Consider the following 22,639-nt stretch of genomic DNA (forward strand, 5'->3'; position numbering starts at 1 on the left):
CAATCATAGTTTTGGGGCTTTAAGGGATAGAGCGGCGCTTATACTGGGCTCTGATAAGGATTAAACCACCAAACTGGAGTTTCTTCATACTCACTGCTGACCTCTCACTCGTTCAGATGACAATGCAGAACATTTGTGAAACTCACACGGACTTAAGACCAAAATACACCAGCACTGTATGATGACACCTCATCCACAATGACCAGACAGTGAAGGCAGCACGTCAGCTCACAGTCCTTCATCAGTGTCTACACAGGATGTGTTCAAGTGCAGTAGTAATGTGGGCCCACAATCACCATAGTTACTGCTCTCACAATCCGAGCATCTCCATCTCTTTACTTGCTTTCTCTCATCTAATTTGACAGTTTCTTTGAAGTGTATCCTGACATTGAACCACACAGAGGTCTCTTAAACACACAACTGCAAACGTGGGAAGGCAAGAAATAATAATGTTTTATTTAATTTCAGTGACTCTGTGAGGATCAGGATCATTAAACAAATCAAGCGTATCGTTAAGTGACATCATCCTGCACACATATGGCTCACCCATACACTCGACCGTCTGCCATCTGGAAGGAAAGAGTGACCTTGAATGGGTTTAGCTTCACCTCCACTCAGAGAAGTCATGTGAAGGATTTAGTAGAGTATGATCACCTAATCAGACACAGCGATCATCTAAAAACATGGTCTGCTTTGATCCCAGCTGAAAATGCCGAGGTTTGTGACAGGGTACAAGTGGTGCCGGGTGCACAAACAATATTGACGACCATTGACGGTATTCGTCTGTGGTGTTGTTCCAGTGAATGAGGAGGTATAGGAAACTGTTGGAAGATATCCTTAATACAGCATTATACAGATAATATGGCAGGGGAGATTGGCTCTTCATGTGAGGAAAAGAGGAAATAACTCACAGACAATTATTGATTATTGATTTTAAGGCAGCACTCTGCTGCAGCTGTATATGCTGAACAAAGTCCTGGGGTTCGTTTCAGAAAGGAGGTTCAACAAACCATCAGTCTAACCCCGGACTTTGGTTTGATTTACCCTGAGCTGGAAGTCGGTGGCTTTTTGGTTTCAGAACAGCTGATCAGAGTTAGTTCAATCAACTCTGAGTAGGTTCAGCCGGAGCTAAGTGCGCACACACTGACTATATAAAACCAGCATCAATGGAGCCCCAATACCACGATTCACCATGGCAACGGTACGCAAAAAGAGGTCCTCCTACGTCACCAGTGGAACTCGAAATCCTCATGCGGACGTTCAGCGAATACGAGCATGTTTTTAGAAAAATAAAGTAACACGGCTGCAGCTGCAAAAGAGAGAGAACGGCTTGGGAAAAAACTGCTGCTCTAGTGAATGCGTAAGTTTGAACTGGTCTATTTATTTAATCATTTCAATAAATGTATTTAATATTTAATCATGACTGGAAGCTAAAATTTATATTAATTCAGTGGCTGTTGTAAGGTGCATTAGTTTTATCCCTAACAAGTATCCAATCCAGTGGGTTGCTAGCTTTGGTGTGCTAGTTGCCAGCCTGGGAAGCTAATGACCAGCCTAGCCAGTAGCCGATCCAATGTGTTGCTATGTAAGACGCATAACTTGCCACCCTGGTCGAATGAATAGGCGGCTTTTCAGTTACCTGTGCTGGCTTATCATTGGCCAGATCAGTAGCTGGCTTCCGCAAGGATATAGCCTCCTTCGGCCTCTCAATAGTCTTAATTTTGTCCTTTTCCCTGCGCCATAGTTAGGTTAACAGACACAGTAACCATAGTAACCAACTCAGAGTTGAAGTTACCTCTCTTTCTGGAACGGCAAGCCCGAGGTTTCCCTCATTTCAGGGCTAACAAACCCGCGGTTTATACTAAACTCGCTTTCTGAAACGGACCCCTGTACGTTGTGTGGACGTGTTGATGTGCAAACGAAGAAAATGTGGTGCTCCGTTGTACCAGTGTGGGTTTTTTCAGTATAAATGAATACTTTCAGTATAACTCAGTACAGTTCAACACAACTGTTGTCCCAAAAAAATCATAAATCTTATTTGCTGTTTACTAAACAGAGTACAGAGAGTTTAGAGAGTGTGACATTGCTACAAGGGTGAAGGGAAGAGAAGGGCAATGAATTTTAAATACAAATGGTTTACTCATAAACAAATGCTTGCAAGGTTAAAACCCTTTTCTTGTCTCTGTCACCCATGCTAAGGCAGTCTGGTCAGGTGACCTGTGTCAGCCAGGTAGACACAGGTGTGCAGGATGTGAGTGATTAGGAGAACAAAGAGAAGAGGAGAAATGTTTGTGGAGCTCTGGTGAGGAGGGCTGTCTGAAAGAAGGAATAGAGACATTTGCTCCTTTTTATGGTTTTTCAAAAGAAAACAAAGAAAAAGGATTTGAGTGTTTGGGAGGACCGTAACAACTGAGCTCCATTCAGGAGGACTCTCAAGGCCAGACTTTCAAAACTCTAACTCCACGACCGGTGAGTGCGATTCTTCTGGAACCTTTTTCGTTTTTTGCAGGCTTTGTTTTTGATTTCACTTTGTGGATGTAACAAAGAGGTTTTCTCATGGACTAGATGGCATTGTTAAAGTGGACGTCATTATTTCCATGATAATATTTTTAGTTTTTTGTGTGAATAAATTGGGGTAACAACTTGCATTTAAGTTTAGATTTGGTGAGTTTCTTGGGTAATGTTTAAAGGCTTCACAACCAGTTTCTTTCATTGTTTATTAAACCTAACCAGGTTTCCATGAAGAAATCACAGCAGCATCAGAATTGAATAAAGTAACTAGGCTTAAATAATTAGCGTATTGTAATAGGTGATTGGATATACTTCTAAATACAGACCTAATGTCTTGTTAAGAAAAGAGAAACTCTCCACCCATCACAAACGATTTTATTTTTTACAAAGCCATCTGGTCTGCAGTTATAAATAAATGTCAGCAAGTTATTAAAAATCTAATGAACATACAGACTGGTGTAAAATGATTTCACAGCTAAATAATTGTGTAATTGAAAAGTTTGTTTCTGACCTTTTTAATACAAGTTACAAAAAGTTTGTCTTTTTTTTTATAACCATGGTGTTAGTTTGTCTTACGCTTTAGTACCAGCCACTAAATTCTACTCAGTCCTCATAATTGTGTTATAATATTATATACTGTATTTGCTAATAACCTTATACAATGCTGTCTCTTTACTTTAAGCTCACAAACCCATGCTATAGGGTAGTATTGATGTTTATAAGACATTTTTCCATACTGCATAATCCCATATGAGTTAGAGCAGTATGTAAAGGTAAGATGCCGTCAGCCCAGCACTCAAAACATTCAAATGTCTTTCAGAGATTCTTAAAATCATTACAGACATGACCTACATATGAAGCTTTACCCTAAAGAAAGTCCTCCTAAGGTCCACAAAGAGCTGTTCCTGAGGTCTTCTCTCTCGGCACACAGAGCTCATGTTGTTGTGGTCATACTGTAATCTAGTTAGGAAAGTCAACAGTGCTAAGACACTCAACAGGACCAATGATTCCTTTGCAGGAGGAATCTGCTGCTCATGTGAAGTGACTTGTATGTGCTTTATAGTCCTGATTATGTCGGAGTCATAAAAAAGCAATGCTTTGTAAAACCAATGTAAATTGTTGTATTGTTACAATATACCCATCAGCAAGTAAGCAAAAAATGATGATTCTTAACTTTCTGAAATCACATTCTAATGTCAGTAAGAGTGAAGCGTCGAGTAGATAAACAAATAGAGGAATTACCTCTTCAAACCACCCAGTGTAAATAAAACTGGTGTTTGCCTTAAAGACAGACCACATGACACTACTTGGGTTCATGCTATCCCTCTGATTTACAGGTGATGGCCCTGATGTAAAGCAATAAGCCGGAAATAGGCAGAGAAGAAGACTGATATCTGACGTAAACATGGATGTAAACATGTAATGTAATGGTCGAAACTCCATACTTTTGTCTCTACAGGGCCGTGGGATATTGTTTCAGCATTAACATCTCAGCATGTTTATGTGTAATAGTCAAATTGGGTGACGTACAGTGTCAAGTCCACTCAAAGGCGTCATGCTACAACTGTTTCTGCTTGGTTAAAAAAGGAAAACCAACACGTTTTAATATAAGAAAAGTACATCTGATATCACATCAAGAGTAAAGACCTTCACCGGAGCACATCCTGAACCGACTGTCTGTATCACCTGCCTGTGAACATGCATAGCAGAATGTGTCCTGTGATACAGTGTAGGTTTGACTGAGTTTGACTTTCTCTGTAACAGCACCATCAGAAAGCTCAGCTGTTAAAGCGCCTTTGGTTTTTTACTAAACCATACAACGCTGTCATACTGCTGCTCCAGTGTGTGATTTTACACAGCGTGCCGGTATTATGCAAAAAGAGGCATGATCTGTAGACAAACAGAGCTGGCATCACACACACACACACACATACAGTGCTGTCCTGTCCAACAGGGTTCCTCATCCTCACACAGATGTCGATTCTTCTCTGCTACCACCTCCTCTTCAGACCTTTCTGTGGAATTACTAAAGCCTCCCGTACCTTTTATACAGAACTGAGAGGCACAATAACGGTGTATCGGTCCCACCTTTTGAACATGTGTCAGTGGGGCTGCTTGCAGTACAAAATGTGTTTTTTGCTTGAGTTTGAGACATCTCCCACAGGTCTATTTTTAGAGTTTATTAAGAAACCTGTTGTTGCCAAAAAACCCTCCACGTGGTCTCTGTCTGTTACTCCATGTACACAAATGACACACTGCTTTTTTTTGGTGAGATTTCCTGTATTTTTCATATAACAATATATTTTACAAAGAAAATATGTCGCAATGTCAGATTCTTCTAATATCTCACAGCCCTATAATTACACATTAAGCTGAGATTCTCTCAATGAAACATTGTTTTAGAAGGTCAAGAATGAACATCGAGCACAGATTTCCAAAAATCATAAAATATTTAATTAGAAATGCATCCAACCTCTTTGTGAGGCGTCAAGGAAACACACACTGTGGATGTAATTGTGCCTGTTTACTAGAAACATCGACAGGACACCTTTTAAGCACCGTTTTGAAACCGACTTCCAACTTGCCTGACATACTGACTACACGTGCAGGCGGCGCCTGATCACAAACACACTTGACATTTTCTATTTACATTCATAGGAAAGTATTCCAGGTCCTCATGTGAAGATGAAAGTAACAGGAAATGTGAGGAGCAACGCTGTAAAATTATACCCTTATGAACACAACATACACACACACACACACACGGCTGCAGTTTAGAAATACATCTGACATTTAAACGTGCACCTTGTAAAGAACATACACCTACTGTTGGTTCACATGTACACATGGCTGTATGAGAGTGGTGCAGTGACGTGGGTTTGAGAGGCAGAGTGAAGCCTGCTTGTTGTGTAACAGTTGAGGAGGACGAGATGAGAGGTGCATCCACACAGTCATGATCCGAGTCTTAAAAGATGGCTGTGACATTCTACCTGTTTCCTACCCAGTCGCGTTTGTGATTAATGTTGATTTCTCTGCTTTCTAGGAGTTGTTGAAGTCGGTGTGTGATTACACAGCACAGTAATTACCAGTTCTATGACTCTGAGGCCTCTAGTGTCACGGCGGTAAACGAGTGGAAACGGCCAATTAGGTTTCTGCAGCTGTGTGTGTTCAATTACGGAATCTCCTGCTTGTGCTCGACCATATGGTCGCAGAGGTGTAAATATGGATGTGTTATTAATATTCCAACAGGTTATCCATAGAAAATGACTAACCGGTCCTTGACAGTGCCTTCCAAAAGCACCCACATGAACATTTTCGGAGCGTTTCTCAACACTGACTCAACGTTGTTGCCAATTATTACAAACCGCGGGATAAACAACATTTCAAAATTAAGAAATAGAATCAGAATCAGGGATATTTACCAGTTGGTTTTCCCATCCAATGAGTATTATCTTATAGTTTTATGCAGCACCTGTGGCGATAAGAGGTACAGGTGTTTTTGGACCCCAGAACAGAGATCCAAACAGCATCATTGATGATTTGACTGGATGTCTTCATGTGCATATCAAATGTACTTCTTTCTCTGGATTCCCACTTGTCTGTAGTCATCAATCTTGTTGTTTGTTGGGATATATATTAACTGCTTATTCGAAACTCAGCACAGACTGGAGAAAACAGCAAACAGCTTCCACCTACTCACTCTGGCAGTCCAACCACTGCTGTGTGATGGATGAATGTCGACTCGACTGCCAGTTTGTAATAGCATTTATTTAACTGAAAATCTTTTGGATTGTAACTTTAAAGAGCTTAAATATTAAAACAAATTTACCTCCAAAAATGTTAATCTGCTTAAAAATGATAATAGTTCTCACGGTGTTTAAGATGAACTAAAAGGGGTTTACAAAAGTAAACGTGCAATACAATGCTCCAAAGATGTTCGTTCTTGTAACCCATCGAGTCTAGAGTTCCATGCCTCTTTGATGAGACCAGCTGCAGATGGGATCAAACTTGTAGCATCTTGATGGACTGTAGCCTCTTGCCGGAGGGGAATGTTTCAAAGAGTTTATGTCCTAGTTGGGAGGGGGAGACCACAACTTTTCCCTCTCGCCTCAGGGTCCAGGAGGCGTAAAGGTCCTGGAGGGATTGTGGATTACATCCATTCACCTTCTTGGTTGAGTGAATGTTATGCTGCAGCCTACTCTTGTCCTTGGCAGTAGCAGCAGCTACCAGATGGGGATGGAGGAGGTGAGGGTGGACTTAAATATGGATGTGTAGAAGTGCACCATTACTGACTCTTGCGTGTTTCTTCTTCTTGGGCTGCTGAAGAAAGTACATCTTTGGAAGGGCTCCACACTGGGGAGTCACCGATGATGGTGGAGGCGGTTGGGACTGGGCTTCTCTTGAAATGCACATTTTTTTCCCACTATCTTTAGAGCATTGACCTCCAAGTTATTCTGTCCACACCAGGTCACAGGATGGTTTTACTCCCATCTATAGGCAGCCGCATCCCCCCCAATGGTCAACCAAGGATGGCAGTGTCATCTACAAACTGAAAGACTGACTGAGAAGAGCAAAGGGGAAGGAACACAGCCTTTAGGGGAACTGGTGCTGATGGTGCTGATGGTCCTGGAGTCCAAGATGTGCTTCCTCATATTCTGATTCTGTTTTGGCAGGAAGTCTATGATCCACATGCAGGACGAGTCAGGCATGCTCAGCTGTGAGAGCTCAGAACAGAATCCTGGCATTAGTTCCTGAGGTATCCAGGTGTGGAGGATAAAGTGGAGGGCCATGCTGACTGCATCGTCTACAGACCTGTTGGCCCAGTACGAGAAATGCTAACCCATCACCGCTCAAATATTGCATTGACACTAAAGGTCAGGGCAACGGGTCTGTAGTAATTAAGATTTGTGTGGAATAATATCCTCATATTTGATATTTTCCTTATAAAAGTAGTGATACCAAAGTGTAGAAATACTCTTACACAAATATCAGCACTGCATTTAAAAGTTTCAAGTAAACTTAGCTGTTGCCACTGATTCCAGTCTTTATGCCAAACAATTCTTTCTACTTCCTCATTTATGCAATTAACATGTTCCTGAAGTGGCATTGGTCTATTAAAAAAACAGATTTAGGGCACATTCACACCTAAAGTCTGTTTGTTTGGTCTGAATCAAAGACCAAATTGTTACAAAGTTGCTTTTGCCTCGAGTTTGGTTTTTGTTCACACGGCAGCTTTTACCAAAAGCTTTGATGCGCGAGGAAACTGCTCTCTGATTGGTCAGAATTTCTACGTCGGAAAACTCTCTGAAGTAAACAAAGCAAGAGAGCACACTGATCAATCACACTCCACACGATTGCGGACTTTAATGTTTTATTGTCAGAGTTGTTCCACAGTTCCACTCTCCTTTAGTTTTTCACTGAACAGTTTTAACACCTCTGTGTTCTCGTGCGTTTCCACAAGCATGTGTGAAATTGTTTGGTCAGCCCGTATTTCTATTTCCTCATTGCTCCCCCACGTCTGTCCTCTACTCATCTCGCTGCATGTCTCTGCAAATGTCAGCTCCCGTAAACATACTACAATGCACAGTTTTATGTTTTGTTTCCTGTGTTTGGTCCTACTTTAAGTCTGTTTACGTTCTCACCAGAATCAAACCGGGCCGTGGTTCGTTTGGAAATGGACCAAGACCCGTCTTTTCTAGTGGACCATGGTCCGGTTGTTTGGTCCGCACCAGAGTTTCATTGCGGTGTTCACACCACCTAAACGAACCGCACCGAGGGGACAAACGCTCCAGGGTTCGGTTCAATAAGACAAAACAAGGCAGGTGTGAACCCTGAGTTCCAGCGCTACTTTTGCACCAAAGCTGTGCCTTCTGAATGCAACATGATCATATACTGCATTGATGTCTTTTAAGTAATTAGGCAACAGGAATATATAACTGCTTTTATTATTATTTAATTGGGGGAAAAACACCAGATACTATTCTTACAGTACATACTTATTCCACTGTTCAGAAGTTGACTTCATTTAACAAATTGAAATTATCTTCCAGCATTGTCTGGTCCAAAAATAGACCACAAATACTAGGTCATATTTATGACTTTTTTCACCTTTCCAGGGTGTAAAATTTTAATATTTAATGTGTCAAAAGATTGCTGTAATATTTCTGCCTGAAATGCAGAGGAGTTGAAGTTGGAAAAATTGTCCCTTTATGATTCGTCACAGCATTTCTGTTTTTCTTGAGCTTGTTAAACTTCAGACAGTCCCTTCCTGCTGTGGAGTCTGTCCGGCCTCATGGTGGACTGTAGCGTATTGTGTCTGCAGTCAGTCGGGGGCGCTCTCCTCAAAACACAGCCCCATGTCCTCTGGCGTGTTACAGGCAGAACACCAGTGAATGCTTAATGTGCTAACAAAGACAATGACACTCAGAGGGTGCCGGCCATTAATCCACTTAGACTTTTCGCCGTGTGCATTTCCACGATTACAGGGGCGGGTCAAATTCTATTAACCGTGAGATTTGAGTTTTTTGCCTGAAGACAGGCAGACAGATGGCGAGTTACCATTCTAACCACGGGCACAAACAAGACTGGCTTTTATATGATGAAACTCAGGAGATTTGCTTCTCGCAGGGTAACACGTGTATGACAATCTGCTGTATGTGAGATTAGTGCAGAATATGCATGTGTATGGCCTTTTCACTGTGACCGGATGGAGATCAGATGGCTGTAGTCCTCTGTGTCACTGCAGTTAATGGTGATGCAAGAGTGTAGGGGGTGTCAGGTGGTGTTCGGATGGCTTTAGGTCGAAAGTGTGAGTTCCACTGGGTGACCTTGCTCTGTTCTAAAGAACATTTTGGACAGTTCCAGTTTTTAAGCCAACATGAGACCAACATCTACTATCCCAGGAAAGCTGGGAACTAAGTACATGATGTGGACTGATGGATAGCATCAGAACACAAACTAAATGGAGCTCATAATGAGACCGTTTGATTAAGGATATCATGAAGGGAGAACTACTGATCTCCCCCCACCTCACTCCTTTAGGATTGTGTAACTAAGGTTACAGACAGAGCCATCTGATAGAGCCACCACTTTATGGCAATTTTCTTTAAAACAGACCACTCTCATGACGTACTGGCTTTGTGCAACAGCCTTTCAGTCAATAGACCCGGGCATGAGAAATAAACAGCTTCGTCAATACACATCGAAAGAGAAAATGACAGCTCAGTTTAATGCTGTGTTTTTTTTGTTTTGTCACCATCCATGATACAGTCACAAGACGTTCTTATACTTTTATTGCTGAAGTCATTTTAGAAATTCTGTTTTTGCCCCGGGGATTTTAGTCTTGCTGGGGTAGAAAGGTCTTGGAATCATCACACCAGAGATTTAAAACTGGATCTGTTCAGTGTTCACGTAAACCCCAGGTGATGAGATGATATCATTGCTATTTTTGGATGTGTGCATCAGGTGATTGGTCAATATGCAACAGAGAGGAAGGCCCAATTGGAGCACCTTAGCACGAAGCCAAACCACCCCACTTCAAAAATAACAAATAAATGTGAAACAATTGTGTCAGATAAAGCATCAATGACTAACTTATCTTAACATTTTTTTTTGAGTGTGTGAGGGCAAACCCTCCCGGAGAACATTTTTAAGTTGAGATTTGGTGTTCATGTACACTAATCTTCATGATTGCATATTTTGATGATTGTACTTACTCAATTGTAAACACGAGTGTTGTATTGTTGTAAAGTAGAATGAGGCTCATTGTGTGTTTTATCCCACACACTGTAAATAGCTGATATTTAAAACCAGCCTTTTACTGACTGATCACACTTTAATTTTCTTAACTTTCTTAATTAAGAGTTATTACACTTTGAAAAACACTGGCTGTTTGCAACGTATCAAGAGATGCTCTGCTGCAAAACAGATGATAAACGTTAATTGCGGGAGCACACTTCCCAGATATCCAGACAGTGACGCATGTATCTGTAGTCATCGATCTTTTCTCTGTTTGTTCAGCCATAGTAGATTAATGTTTATTCGCAACACTTTCAGAGAATGGAAAAGCAGCCGCTTAGCTCCGCCTACCCTCTCTGGCAGACCAACCACTGCTGGCTGATGGAAAACGTGTCACTAACTGGGCGCCGCTTGGGATTTTTTCCATGAAAGTCGCACCAGACATGCAGTTTGGTCACATTTTTCATGTTAAGGTTTATCACTGGCAAGCAGTGGGAAAACTGCAAAAACAAAAGCCTTTAGTTAATGAGCCTTAAAAGGCACTATTACATTCATGAGAAAGAAAGCCTTCCAACTGTTTTCTGGAACAATCTCTCCAAAACACTGAGAGCTGCTGAATAACACAAAGAATCATCCCAGACGTAATTTGCATCAGTCGGAGGCACTAGATCTGTTGTTTGCATCCAGCATGAATCTGCTGAAGGAAAATGGGCAGTTAAAAATAAAAGCAGCCAAGCATTGTCAGTAAGTTTCCAAGGCGATCATAAAAAATGTTCAATAGAATTGATGACATGCCAGCTAACACAGTGGGATGTAATGCATTTTAAACAGACGCAATCATCTTAGATTGGCCACTTTGTCATCAGCTTTGAATCTGGTAATTGCCGGCAGCTCAACTAAAAGAGAATAATCAATATGAAAGGAGGCGACGAAACAAAGAGAAAATAAGGCCTTTTCTGGAAAGCAGAGATAAATGAAATGTACAACAGGCTGAACCAATAAGTCTGTGCAATGAAAGAGGAGGGGTTACAGGGAGGTGTCAGAGGGGAAGGAAGTACTGGGATACTGAGTACAAAAGTACTAATAACACACTTAATAGATGCTCTGTTACAAGCTAGACTCATTTGTTGCCTCAAGAGGACCAACGAAAGCAAACCAGACCAAATGCCACCAAAAGAGCCTTTGTTGTCATTTGTACAAGTTTCACAGCGAGTAAAACGTTACACAGTAATAAGTAATATGTTAAACAGGCAGGAGATTTTAACTCATGTAATACTTCACAGACATGTAAAGGACAGGATCCACAAAGAGTAGCTAAGTACATGTATTGATTGAAACCACAAAGTAATAAAAATGTTTTGAATGGAAACTACTTAAAAAATTACTTCCAAAATCCAAGTTTTTGGATAAAAGTGGAATTTTGCTCATTATTTAAAAGTTAAATTTTTTAAGTTACTGTGTGTGTGTGTGTGTGTGTGTGTGTGTGTGCGTGTGTGTGTGCGTGTGTGTGCGCGTTTGAGTGTTTGTGTGTGTTTGTGTGTGTGCGTGTGAGTGTTTGTGTGTGTTTGTGTGTGTGCGTGCGTGTGAGTGTTTGTGTGTCTGTGTGTGTCACTCACAGACTCTGTCGTAGCTCTTCTGTATCTCGAGATGTTCCCAGTGATTGAAGGTTCTTCTCTAATGTGACGACTGGAGGAACGATTAAAAACAGAAACACTGAGAGTGAGTATTGGAATCACACACACACACACACACACACACACACACTCTATAGCCCTGCTGTGACACTAATTTAAGTCTTCCTATAAACAGAATCTAAATTTAAACAGAATATCTCTATTTTTAAGGCTTTACCAAAGATATAATCTTGAACTACTTTTACTTCATCCTGAATCTAAAACCTGCATTCACAACCATTAAGACACTGCATTCAAGCTTTAACTCCTAATCCACTGATAGTTCATTTAGCATGACATTTTATTTATTTAAAGCTCCATAAGTCATATTTAAGCCAAGTACCGACCCTGGCTTAATTCTAAAACTTCTTTACTCTTAAACCTGAACCACGCTTTTAATTAAGGGTAATTGTAAAACCAAACCTTAAGCCTCAAAATTATATAAAGCTATAAACTAATGGTTGAATTTATACCTAATTTAAAATTAGCACAAATTCTAAACTACACTAATCGCACATTTAAATCAAGTTTTACCTGAATTTTACACTCAAGCTTCGAATCTGTAAAGCTTAATGTCTTCCTTAAACTAATTATAGCTTTCATTTAAAACTGTACTAATACTAATCTGAAGCTCAAACTCTGGTCCTGATACAACATGAGCCTAATCAGATGGGTACTACCTTAACCTTAAACCTAAGACATTATGTTAAACCAACCTTAACTTAAGTTTAACAAACCGTATAACTATCCGTAGTCTAATTTAAGCCCTTATTTAAAACTGTTACTTACAACCCTTTGACACTTAGCAATTAGAAAAGGCAGCTTCCTAGTCTAACACTGTATTTAATCTTAAACATAACATCATGATGCTAAATTTTCCACAAAGCTAACCTTAGTCCTGAAGCACATCAATAACTACTTCTAATTGCAATCCAAGCCTTGATTAATCCCAGAACCATCCATAATGTTCCACCAAAATTGAAACCCTGATTTACTGAATTATATTCTTTACTTAACCTCAATAACCTCTTACAATCGATTTTAAGAGATGAGACTGGCCAGAATGTCCTTGGTCAAAGATCTCAGTATTTATGAAAAGACAAGAGAACAAGGACAATGCTCACACTCACACACACACACACACACACACACACACCTACACCTACACACACACTTTTGCTTATGATTGATATTCTTACCGTTGGCGTTGATCTGGAAGATATTGGAGGAGGTCTCCTGAAACACATCTTGCAGTTCTGAGGGGCTGACCTGTGTGGCTTTGGAGAGAAAACATGATATCAGCAAACACTTCTGAGCCCAGTGGAGTGTGACACTAAAGCAAGGAAAGAGCTGACCACACAGTAACAGCATGTACGGACCACTGTGATGACACAAAACACGAAATAAAGTAAATAAAAATCCAGCTTTGAAGTATTTCCATACGTGTCTCTTTATCTGGTTGTATGAAATTCTTTCTCATGCGTCACACTTTACATCTTAAAGATCAAAAGGGTGAATTTTAGTCTCTTATTGGCCAAAAAGAGAAAAGTATCCACTGTGCTTTCTTCAGGCACACTCGCACCGAGACAAGGATTTAGTTTAAAATGCCTTTATTGAATCAGGGCATCTCTCGTAAAAAACATCGATATTACAGGCGTGAATGCCGACCGGTTTCGACCCTCATCGGGTCTTCCTCAGGAAACTGAATGTTAGGTGAAGTTCACTTGTATATCATCAAGTGGCCTGGAGGCTGAACTACACCAGCATATGAATAAATACATAAATGTGAATTAATCACAATGAAAAAGCATTAACCATAAATAATATAGAAAAGTATCTTTCCTGAAAGAAGGCATGGTTACCGTTAACTTCATAAGCCAATAGCAGTCAAAGGTAAACGGTTTTGTCACTTTTAAAATCAATGGCAAATAGAAGAGGCAAATTCTGCTTATACATTTCTTGTATAAGCACTAGGCTGTGCCATCAATAGAATTGGGATCCCTAAAATGCGTCATGAAAGCCACTGAAAAAAAGTCAGATAAAGTATCTAATAAAGTATTTCATTCTAACTGCTAATGCTATTACTTGTTATATTTATCTTAGTTGCCTGAGTACTGTTTCATCAATGCTGCCGCATTCAAATCCCTCCTCAGCTCCCCACAATTGGCCCATCTTTTATTTTATGGCTCCAACAACAGATAGAAACGATGCTGAACACTAAAACACATCCGATAATAAAACCTATATTGAACACGCTGTCCATGGTCCTCTACAGTCTGTTATTTGCCAAAGCTGCCAGAAAACACAGGTATGAAGGCAGATTTTTCTTATTCCTCTGAATAGTTGATGGGTATTCCTGGTCCACCACTCGTCACCAGGATCCCCTAGCAAAAAATAAAATCTTCTGAATGAGAGGAAATCACGCAGCATTTGTGATTCTGCAAAACCATCTGTATGGATTATAGAGGAAGAAAGAAGAAAAAATAATAAAATAACTTAGAAGAATTATTATATAACAATAATTATTAGTTTTATTAGACTGCAAAACAATGTATGTATATTGACAAACAGATGTGAACAAAGAGGGGTTTCATAAAGCAATTTTACATAGGCAGAAACATACAGTATATGGGTCAGACACTATTTAATGGATTTAATTAACTGCCAAAATACCCAGAGCAGGATACAAGCACAGATCAGCCAGTATTGATTGTTTTGGTCTAATTGTATGATCCGAGAAGATCCCTGCACTCATGTGTTAAAGGGCATTTATGCCTGCGTGTTTTTGCCCTGGTTACCAATTTATTTGCAAAGTGTGGCTTGTGCAAATCCACTTCTGAATCACCTCCTCATGACATGAGCATAAACGGCAGATGAATAGTACTTCAGCTTTTTAAGCTTTGTAAGCTAATGCTATACGCATATCTAGCCTATATGTTTAAACAAACAATCTTCTGGTTGGCCCATTTGCTTTCCCTGGCCGTCTGCTAGAGGCAGACCAAATTCCTTCTTTTGAAGTGTCTTGATCCGTTAGTTTGATCTGTAACAGAGTTTGATTAACATATTTCAAACTACTCTAAACCAACAACTCTTACCTAGCAAATGCAACAGAGTTTGTTTAACTAAAAGAGACAGGTAAAGCAGGACAGCCGCTAATTTTACTTTTTTAAATTTATGCCCATTGATGGTCACAAGCTTGGTCGAACTTGGTAAATTATTGTGTGGACTGGCCTCATCCCATCTACCATCCCACATTATTTACTCACCCGTTTTTACTCACAACCCTGTGGGGCCTATATTAGAGCCCTGCGCGGGACTGTTTTCTTAATCCCGCGCCAGTTGGATTTCTGACCATTACAGTCCACTCCTGTAATGTGTTTTCCACTCCCACCCGCTCCCGCAAAGATTCTGACCATTCCCACCCGCACAAACGTTATTTTATTGTTTAGTATTACGGTAATAAAGAGAGGCGCAATGCGCATAGGGAAATTCCTGCTCGAGCCACACACGGACCAAAAACAGGAAGAGACCAACACCAAGCTCTCCATCATGCGCGCTCATTCTGATTCGCAGTCTCTCTAATACACGCAGAAGCAGAAACTCACACAAACGGAACTGAGAGGTAAATTTATTATAAACCTCAAACATAACTACCTGGCCCACAGATATTAATACACTGTCCAGCATTACGCACGCACACGCACAACCGTGTGGTCCAGTAGCAACAATAAGTAAAGAAACATTTACAGCCCGACTTTCTTTGATGGTCAGCACACAAAACTTAGACATAAGACATAAGATTCTGTCCGTCTGGAGATTTAAAACATTAAGTTACGCTGCTGTGCCTCGTGCGTAAACGTACACAGCATCTCTTGTTTCTGCTGGACAGTGGGATTGCTTCAATGGTTGAATTATTGCATTAAAACGCAAGGAGCAAGAGAGGACTTTTATTGAATTTTGTACAGTCATGTAGGCAAAGAGAACTTGTGAACAATCTGTTCACCTGGTGTTTATTCTTAATAAACAAGGTTATTTCAAGACAGTGTAATCATTTACAGACATAAAGGGACTCATTTCTATCATTTTCATCCCGTGAAAATCCTGCCGTTTGTTTTTTGACCGCCCGCTTAATGAGTTACAGGAGGTAGTAGGAAAATCGCTGTTTGCAGTAATTATATTGAAATACTGTGTATTGTTATCATGAATAGATGTGGAAATTGAATGGACATCAATAGCTGTGGGAGCTCTAATGTAAAATCTAACTGCAGTGATGATGACGGAGTGGACGGGGAAAATGGCATGGCACTAAGCCACAGACTGACAGCAGGAGCGGTGAGACTGCTGTATAAGTTATATGGGCAGCGCCATTTTCCTCTTTCAAAAGCACATGTCATTACAAATGACAGGGAGGGTTAATGGCCCGGAGCCATTACAGCGGGATGAGATCAACATCACGACCTGTATAAGCTGCACGCAAAAGCCATCTCACCCACCCTTTTGTCAAATACTGCACCCAGAAATGACAGCAATTGGCATTTTTTCTGACATGGTCAAAAGTACAGGGGTACAGATAAAATGTAGAGGTGTTAAAATGCTGAAAAGTGCCTGTAATTGAGCTGAGGGGGACAGCATACTGGCAGGATATAAAGAGAGACGGAGAAGGCAGACGCAGGCACAAAGCAGGGCTGGACATTAAAACAGATTTTCATGGTTTGGGGTTGTGGAAGAACTGTGAGACCTCCACTGTACATCACAAGTCATTAACTCCACTCACTGAGCTGTAGTGACAAATGGTCCAGGTAATTACATGATTGCATGCAGTCACTCGAGCAGCGTTACAAGATTGTGATACATAAGGAATTTTTCAACTGAGAGACCTTTAGTGCACTTTTAATGTTATCTCTGTACACACACAGACACACGCACACACACACTTACAAATCTTCGTCATCAGTTTCCCAGTCAGCACACCCATGTGGGGACCAGATGTAATACCCAGCTTCCTCAGAGGCCTCACATAGGTGGGTTGATGGAGGGTCCTTTCTGGGTTCCATACAGGGGCCAACCCTAACCCAACACCACCTCCTTTACCAGCCCACTCTGAGCCAAATCGCAGTTGTTGCCTACATTACCCAGGCTAGGTCTATGTTTCACTTGGACCTGTTGGCTGGGAGCACATTTTGTTCAACTCTTATTTCCTATGATGGCTGGATATATATTGTGTATGTTACAGAGGGTGGCGGTGTGTGTCAGCGTTTGTATACATTTTGGGACAATGTGAAGAGGCATGTTCAAGCTAAAAAGGGGTGCTAAGTATCTCTGTAGTGATTTTCTTTAAACATTAATCAAATTGTTTCCATATCTACAACCAAGAGCTTGTTTTTTTTCTCTTGCAGCTTGGCATTGAATTCAAATGTTTAAGTTTAAACAATGAATTTAAACAGACAGCTGCAGTTAATGGACTGATTCAATGCAGCAGTTTGAAATGCTTTAAAATGACTGTAAATTTATAAATTATTGTAGTGTAAATGACATGCATTTTGCCTTAAAAACAGCCCCCTCAAGGCGGCATTATGTGACCAGGTATTTCCAATCCTCTTGAAGAGAACCTCTCCAGCCACAAAGTTTCAAATCTCCATCTCCAGCAGCTTTGGTGGATTCTTGTGTTAGGGTAAATAAGGAAGTTTCTCTGCTGCATCTTGTTGGCAGATTGTTACATGCTTTAAGGAGACTACAATTTCATTAAGAGAAATTATTTGAAAAAAAGAATAAGTTAAGTCTTTAACCGCTGAGCTAAAGGATAATTTTTAGTCTCAGTCCTCAACGCAGCAACTCCAGGTTCTGACTCCTGACCCTCGGCCCTTTAAGCATCTCCATTCTTTTCCCACATTTCCAACTCTATCCACTGTCCTATCAAATAAAGGCAAAGGCCAAACAAATAAAAATGTCCTTATGTTGTCATAAATCGTGAATGAAAAGACCTTAAATGAATACTGTAAACAGACTATTGGATTAAAATAAGCAAGTATTTAACAGCATTTGCATTGGAATAAAGCATCCCAAGCTTTGATCCATGCAAGCAGTCGATCTCTGAAACTTTCTTGATCACTGTAAGCTGCTTGCACTTCATCCTGACACATGCTGCTGGCCAGAATGACAAAAAAATCTAATTGATATATTTATAGAATTAGATTTTCATGATCCCTGGGGGATGATTCTTCATGATACTGTGAAGTCGCAATCTTTTTGCAGTACAACAGTCGGGTCAAAATCTCCCCCTTTATACACTGTGTTCCAAATTATTATGCAAATGACATTTTTCTCAGATTTTCCTAAATAGTCGATGCAAATGACAGTCAGCATAATTTTCAAGTCATCAACCGTTAGTTTAATGAATTCGAATGTTATTGAACAAACCTCCCAATGATAACAGTATTTTTCAAAAATAAAAAACTTAAAATGCACTGTTCCAAATTATTACGCACGACAGAGTTTTATAATATTTTATAGGTTGTTATGAACTGAAAATGCTCATCTTTTGAATTTGCAGCATTAGGAGGTCATATTTACTGAAATCAAAAGCTATTTCAATCAAAAACATCTTAACAGGTCAAGTTACATTTTAACATAGGACCCCTTATTTGATAGCAGCTTCATAATTCTTGCATCCATTGACCTTATGAGTTTTTGGAGAGTTTCTGCTTAAATTTCTTTGCAGGATGTCAGAATAGCCTCCCAGAGCTGCTGTTTGGATGTGAACTGCCTCCCACCCTCATAGATCTTTTGCTTGAGGATGCTCCAAAGGTTCTCAATAGGGTTGAGGTCAGGGGAGGATGGGGGCCACACCATGAGTTTCTCTCCTTTTATGCCCATAGCAGCCAATGATGCAGAGGTATTCCTTGCAGCATGAGATGGTGCATTGTCATGCATGAAGATGATTTTGTTACGGAAAGTACGGTTCTTCTTTTTGTACCATGGAAGAAAGTGGTCAGTCAGAAACTCCACATACTTTACAGAGGTCATTTTCACACCTTCAGGGACCCTGAAGGGGCCGACCAGCTCTCTCACCATGATTCCGGCCCAAAACATGACTCCACCACCTCCTTGCTGACATCGCAGCCTTGTTGGGACATGGTGGCCGTCCACCAACCATCCACTACTCCATCCATCTGGACCATCCAGGGTTGCACGGCACTCATCAGTGAACAAGACTGTTTGAAAATTAGTCTTCATGTATTTCTGGGCCCACTGCAGCCGTTTCTGCTTGTGAGCATTGTTTAGGGGTGGCCGAATAGAAGGATTATGCATAACTGCAAGCCTCTGGAGGATCCTACACCTTGATGTTCGTGGGACTCCAGAGGCACCAGCAGCTTCAAATATCTGTTTGCTACTTTGTAATGGCATTTTAGCAGCTGCTCTCTTATTCCGATGTTTTTGTCTGGCAGAAACCTTCCTCATTGTGCCTTTATCTGCACGAACCCGTGTGTGCTCTGAATCAGCCACAAATCTCTTAACAGTACGATGATCACGCTTAAGTTTTCGTGAAATATCTAAGGTTTTCATACCTTGTCCAAGGCATTGAACTATTTCACGCTTTTCGGCAGCAGAGAGATCCTTTTTCTTTCCCATATTGCTTGGAAATGGTCGTCTGCTTAATAATGTGGAACGCCCTTCTTAAGCAGTTTTTCCTTAATTGGGCTCACCTGGCAAACTAATTATCACAGGTGTCTGAGATTGATTTCAGTGATCCAAAGAGCCCTGCGACACAATACCATCCATGAGTTTAATTGAAAAACAAAAAATGTAATCTTTATGACACTTAAATACAATTTGCGTAATAATTTGGAACGCGGTGTAAACACTATGATCTGATTTTGTGTTGAGACAAAACAACAGATCAAACTACAAGCATCGACATTCATTGTTACATCCAAGCTGTCTACAGCCACCGTTCTTAAATCCTTGATGAAGTCTCTTGAGTCCGGGCTGTCTGTGTGTAAATGTTCTGTCTGATCATTTAATGTATCTTTAACCTGCTGTATGTGTTTGCTAGTTCACTGTTAAAACTGTGTGTTGCTGCTTTTCTTGGCCCCCTCTCCCTGTAAAAGAGTTATCTGATCTCAAAGGGGCAAACCTGGTTAAATAATGCTAAATAAAAATACATTTAAAAAACATTCCCCTTGTGGAGTCTCCTCTCAGTAGCCTGTTCCCCTCTCTGCACATAGAATGGAAACTTGCCAGCATCAGCAGACAGGTGACATGAACCCTCTACTGTTACAATGAGTTTTAAGGTTTATATTGAAAACATGGAGGTAGAGGAAGGAGCAGCCTGGGCAGCCTGTCACTGTGTGGGCTGGGGTGTGTAGGAGTCTCCTTGTTGAGGAGTGAGGCATGGACTTATTTCATCTCCATGTCATACTTGTCCAATTGTCTGCTCTCAACCTGTGTTGCCATCGCCTCCGTCATCTGTGCCAAACTGGTGTAGAAGGGACAGATGGATTTGGTGAAGTCTATTGTGCCTCTGCTGTTCCCACTCCTCCCAGGCTGAGACAGTAAGAAGACAGCCTCAGCCTGATGGAGTCAACATCATCAAGTTACTGTTCTACAGCGGTGGGTGGAAAGTCACACCAGAGGTGAACACTTCTTCTTGCTGATGAGTTCTGATCTGTTTTACGTAAAGTGCAAAGAGACCTGATACTGTTGTGGTGCCTGTTTGCTCGTCTGGAGTGCATTAACTCTCCTGTCACGTTGTAACAGTCAGAGTTGTGATGTTGCTGCAGTACCAAGTAGTACCGTGTAAGTGCCTTGCATACAGCTAACATCAGCTCCCTGCTAACAGCAACTTGTTGCAATAACTTTGTCCTCTACTTTTAGTTCGGTGCACTGGCAGTTTTTTCTCTATCCACAGCATGCCTTGACTCACCCCAGTGGAGCCTGAGCTGTCCAGTCTAAGATCTCTCCTCATCGAGAGCCTCCAGGACAATGTCCTCCAACAACAATCCCTGCTCCTCTCCCGGCTAGATGTGCTACAGCTGGACGCCCTCCGCCGCTCGGAGAGTCCTGCAAATTCCGACATCCCTTGCCCGTCTGGAGTCCATCCTCTCCCTTGGACATCCATTATTAGGAGGGGGAAAAGGGTTTTTCTTCCTTTTGTTCCTCTCCAGATGGGGGTGACGACCCTGTCCCGGTGTCAAACTTTTTTACGCGTGCTCCTGCCAGCCTCCAACCATCGTCTCGCCTGGTCAACAGAGCAGCGGACACTGTTGCGGCTAGCGGTGATGTCATCCCCACCAGTGACTCTCAAGGTGAAACTGAAACTGACTTAATTACCTGTCCTGTCCCTGACGCTGCTGCAGCCAATCTGCAAACGTTACCTCTCCCATCCAAACTCTCTGTTTACAATGGTGGCTAACAGGCAACCTGACATCCTCATTAACTGGCGACTCCATTGTTAGGTCTGCTGAACTCCCAGGCGCGATCACGTACTGTCTTCCTGGCGCTGAAGTGTCAGACATCATCGAACTTTCCCCAGTGCTCACTGACCTGCAGCCTTCTGCCCACATTCTGATTGTGCACATGTGCGCGAATGACGTCATGAACAGAAAATCTGTCAAACTCTGCGATCAGCTCGAGTCTCTGGCAGTTACAATTGAGAGTCTAGGCAAAACGTGCATATTTTCTGATCCCACTCCCACTTTTTCAAACCACACTGAGTGTTACAGCCATCTGTATTGCCTGCACAAATGGCGGAATGGCTGTTTTGAAAGGTGCTATACAAATGAAGTTTATTATTATAAGTTCATTATTACCACAGAGGGGTGTCTCCCTCCTGCTTTGCTGTGATGTGTTACAGTTAAGTTGTGCTAAGTGTTCAGTCCTGATATGTTACTTCGACCAACGTCCACAAGAGAGAACTCTCATCAGTAACAAGTTGGTGCAGGTTATGCAGTCCATGTTCTGCTCATGTATGATTATAGAATATAGCGCCGTTGAGACCCGGCATTGTATGGTCGATGTTTAGCGTTATAAAATAAAGTGGAACTGTGGAAATCTCCACTCCCTCGTCTGTCGAGTCTTTAAGCTAACTGGCTATTCCGGAGCCCCGGCTAACTAGCCCCGCTGCCAGCTCTCTCTACCTACACCCATCAACGTTACAGTGTTCGGATAAACCTGACCGATTTACAACTTTCACCAATTGTAAATACTGTGTTTTACATTTGATTGCCTCAAGGTCTTATGATATCCTCCACACTTTCATTGAAGTTTGGGTAGTTTAGTCAACTTTGTAACAGCTGTGGTGTTCCCGGTCAAAAATAACCACCAAAGGAAATGAATGGGTAAACACTAGATTATGTTCATCCATCAGATGGAAAACATCCCCATTCACACCCACACATTTCCCCACGAGGACAACACATTTCAGACTGAACCATTTTTGAACCAGAGATAGAAGAGGATGTCTCAGAAATGGAAGACAACATCGATGGATTTTGTAATATATTTTCAGTGTCTATTCTTTGTATATTCACAGCAGTTAATCATCTTACACACCAAAGTAAGGGGGGAGAAACTGCTCCTTGACGTAAATCTGTTGGAGAGAAATCACTTAATCAAACCTGCCCAAAAATCTGCGGCCTCTGTGAGTTGATGCTGAAAACTCAACAAATAAATCACTGATTCAATAAGTTGAAGGAAACCAGTGTTGAAGAAATTTGGTC

The 22,639-nt window shown here is 41.2% G+C and overlaps 1 protein-coding gene across 1 annotated transcript in view; it reads right to left on the bottom strand.

Annotated features, from left to right (window-relative positions):
* tsnare1 (T-SNARE Domain Containing 1) overlaps nucleotides 1-22,639 on the bottom strand; it is a 181,972-nt gene that overhangs the window by 104,309 nt on the left and 55,024 nt on the right. The window contains exons 3-4 of the mRNA XM_069656961.1: nucleotides 13,121-13,198; nucleotides 11,865-11,934 (exon numbers count right to left, since the gene is read on the bottom strand). Coding sequence (XP_069513062.1) covers nucleotides 11,865-11,934; nucleotides 13,121-13,198 — 148 coding nt within the window. The remainder of the gene's footprint in view (nucleotides 1-11,864; nucleotides 11,935-13,120; nucleotides 13,199-22,639) is intronic.

This window comes from Semicossyphus pulcher, unplaced genomic scaffold (genome assembly GCF_022749685.1).
Source record: "Semicossyphus pulcher isolate SPU_LCO1_2020_fin unplaced genomic scaffold, fSemPul1.0.p SCAF_9, whole genome shotgun sequence".
Lineage (NCBI taxonomy): Eukaryota > Metazoa > Chordata > Actinopteri > Labriformes > Labridae > Semicossyphus > Semicossyphus pulcher.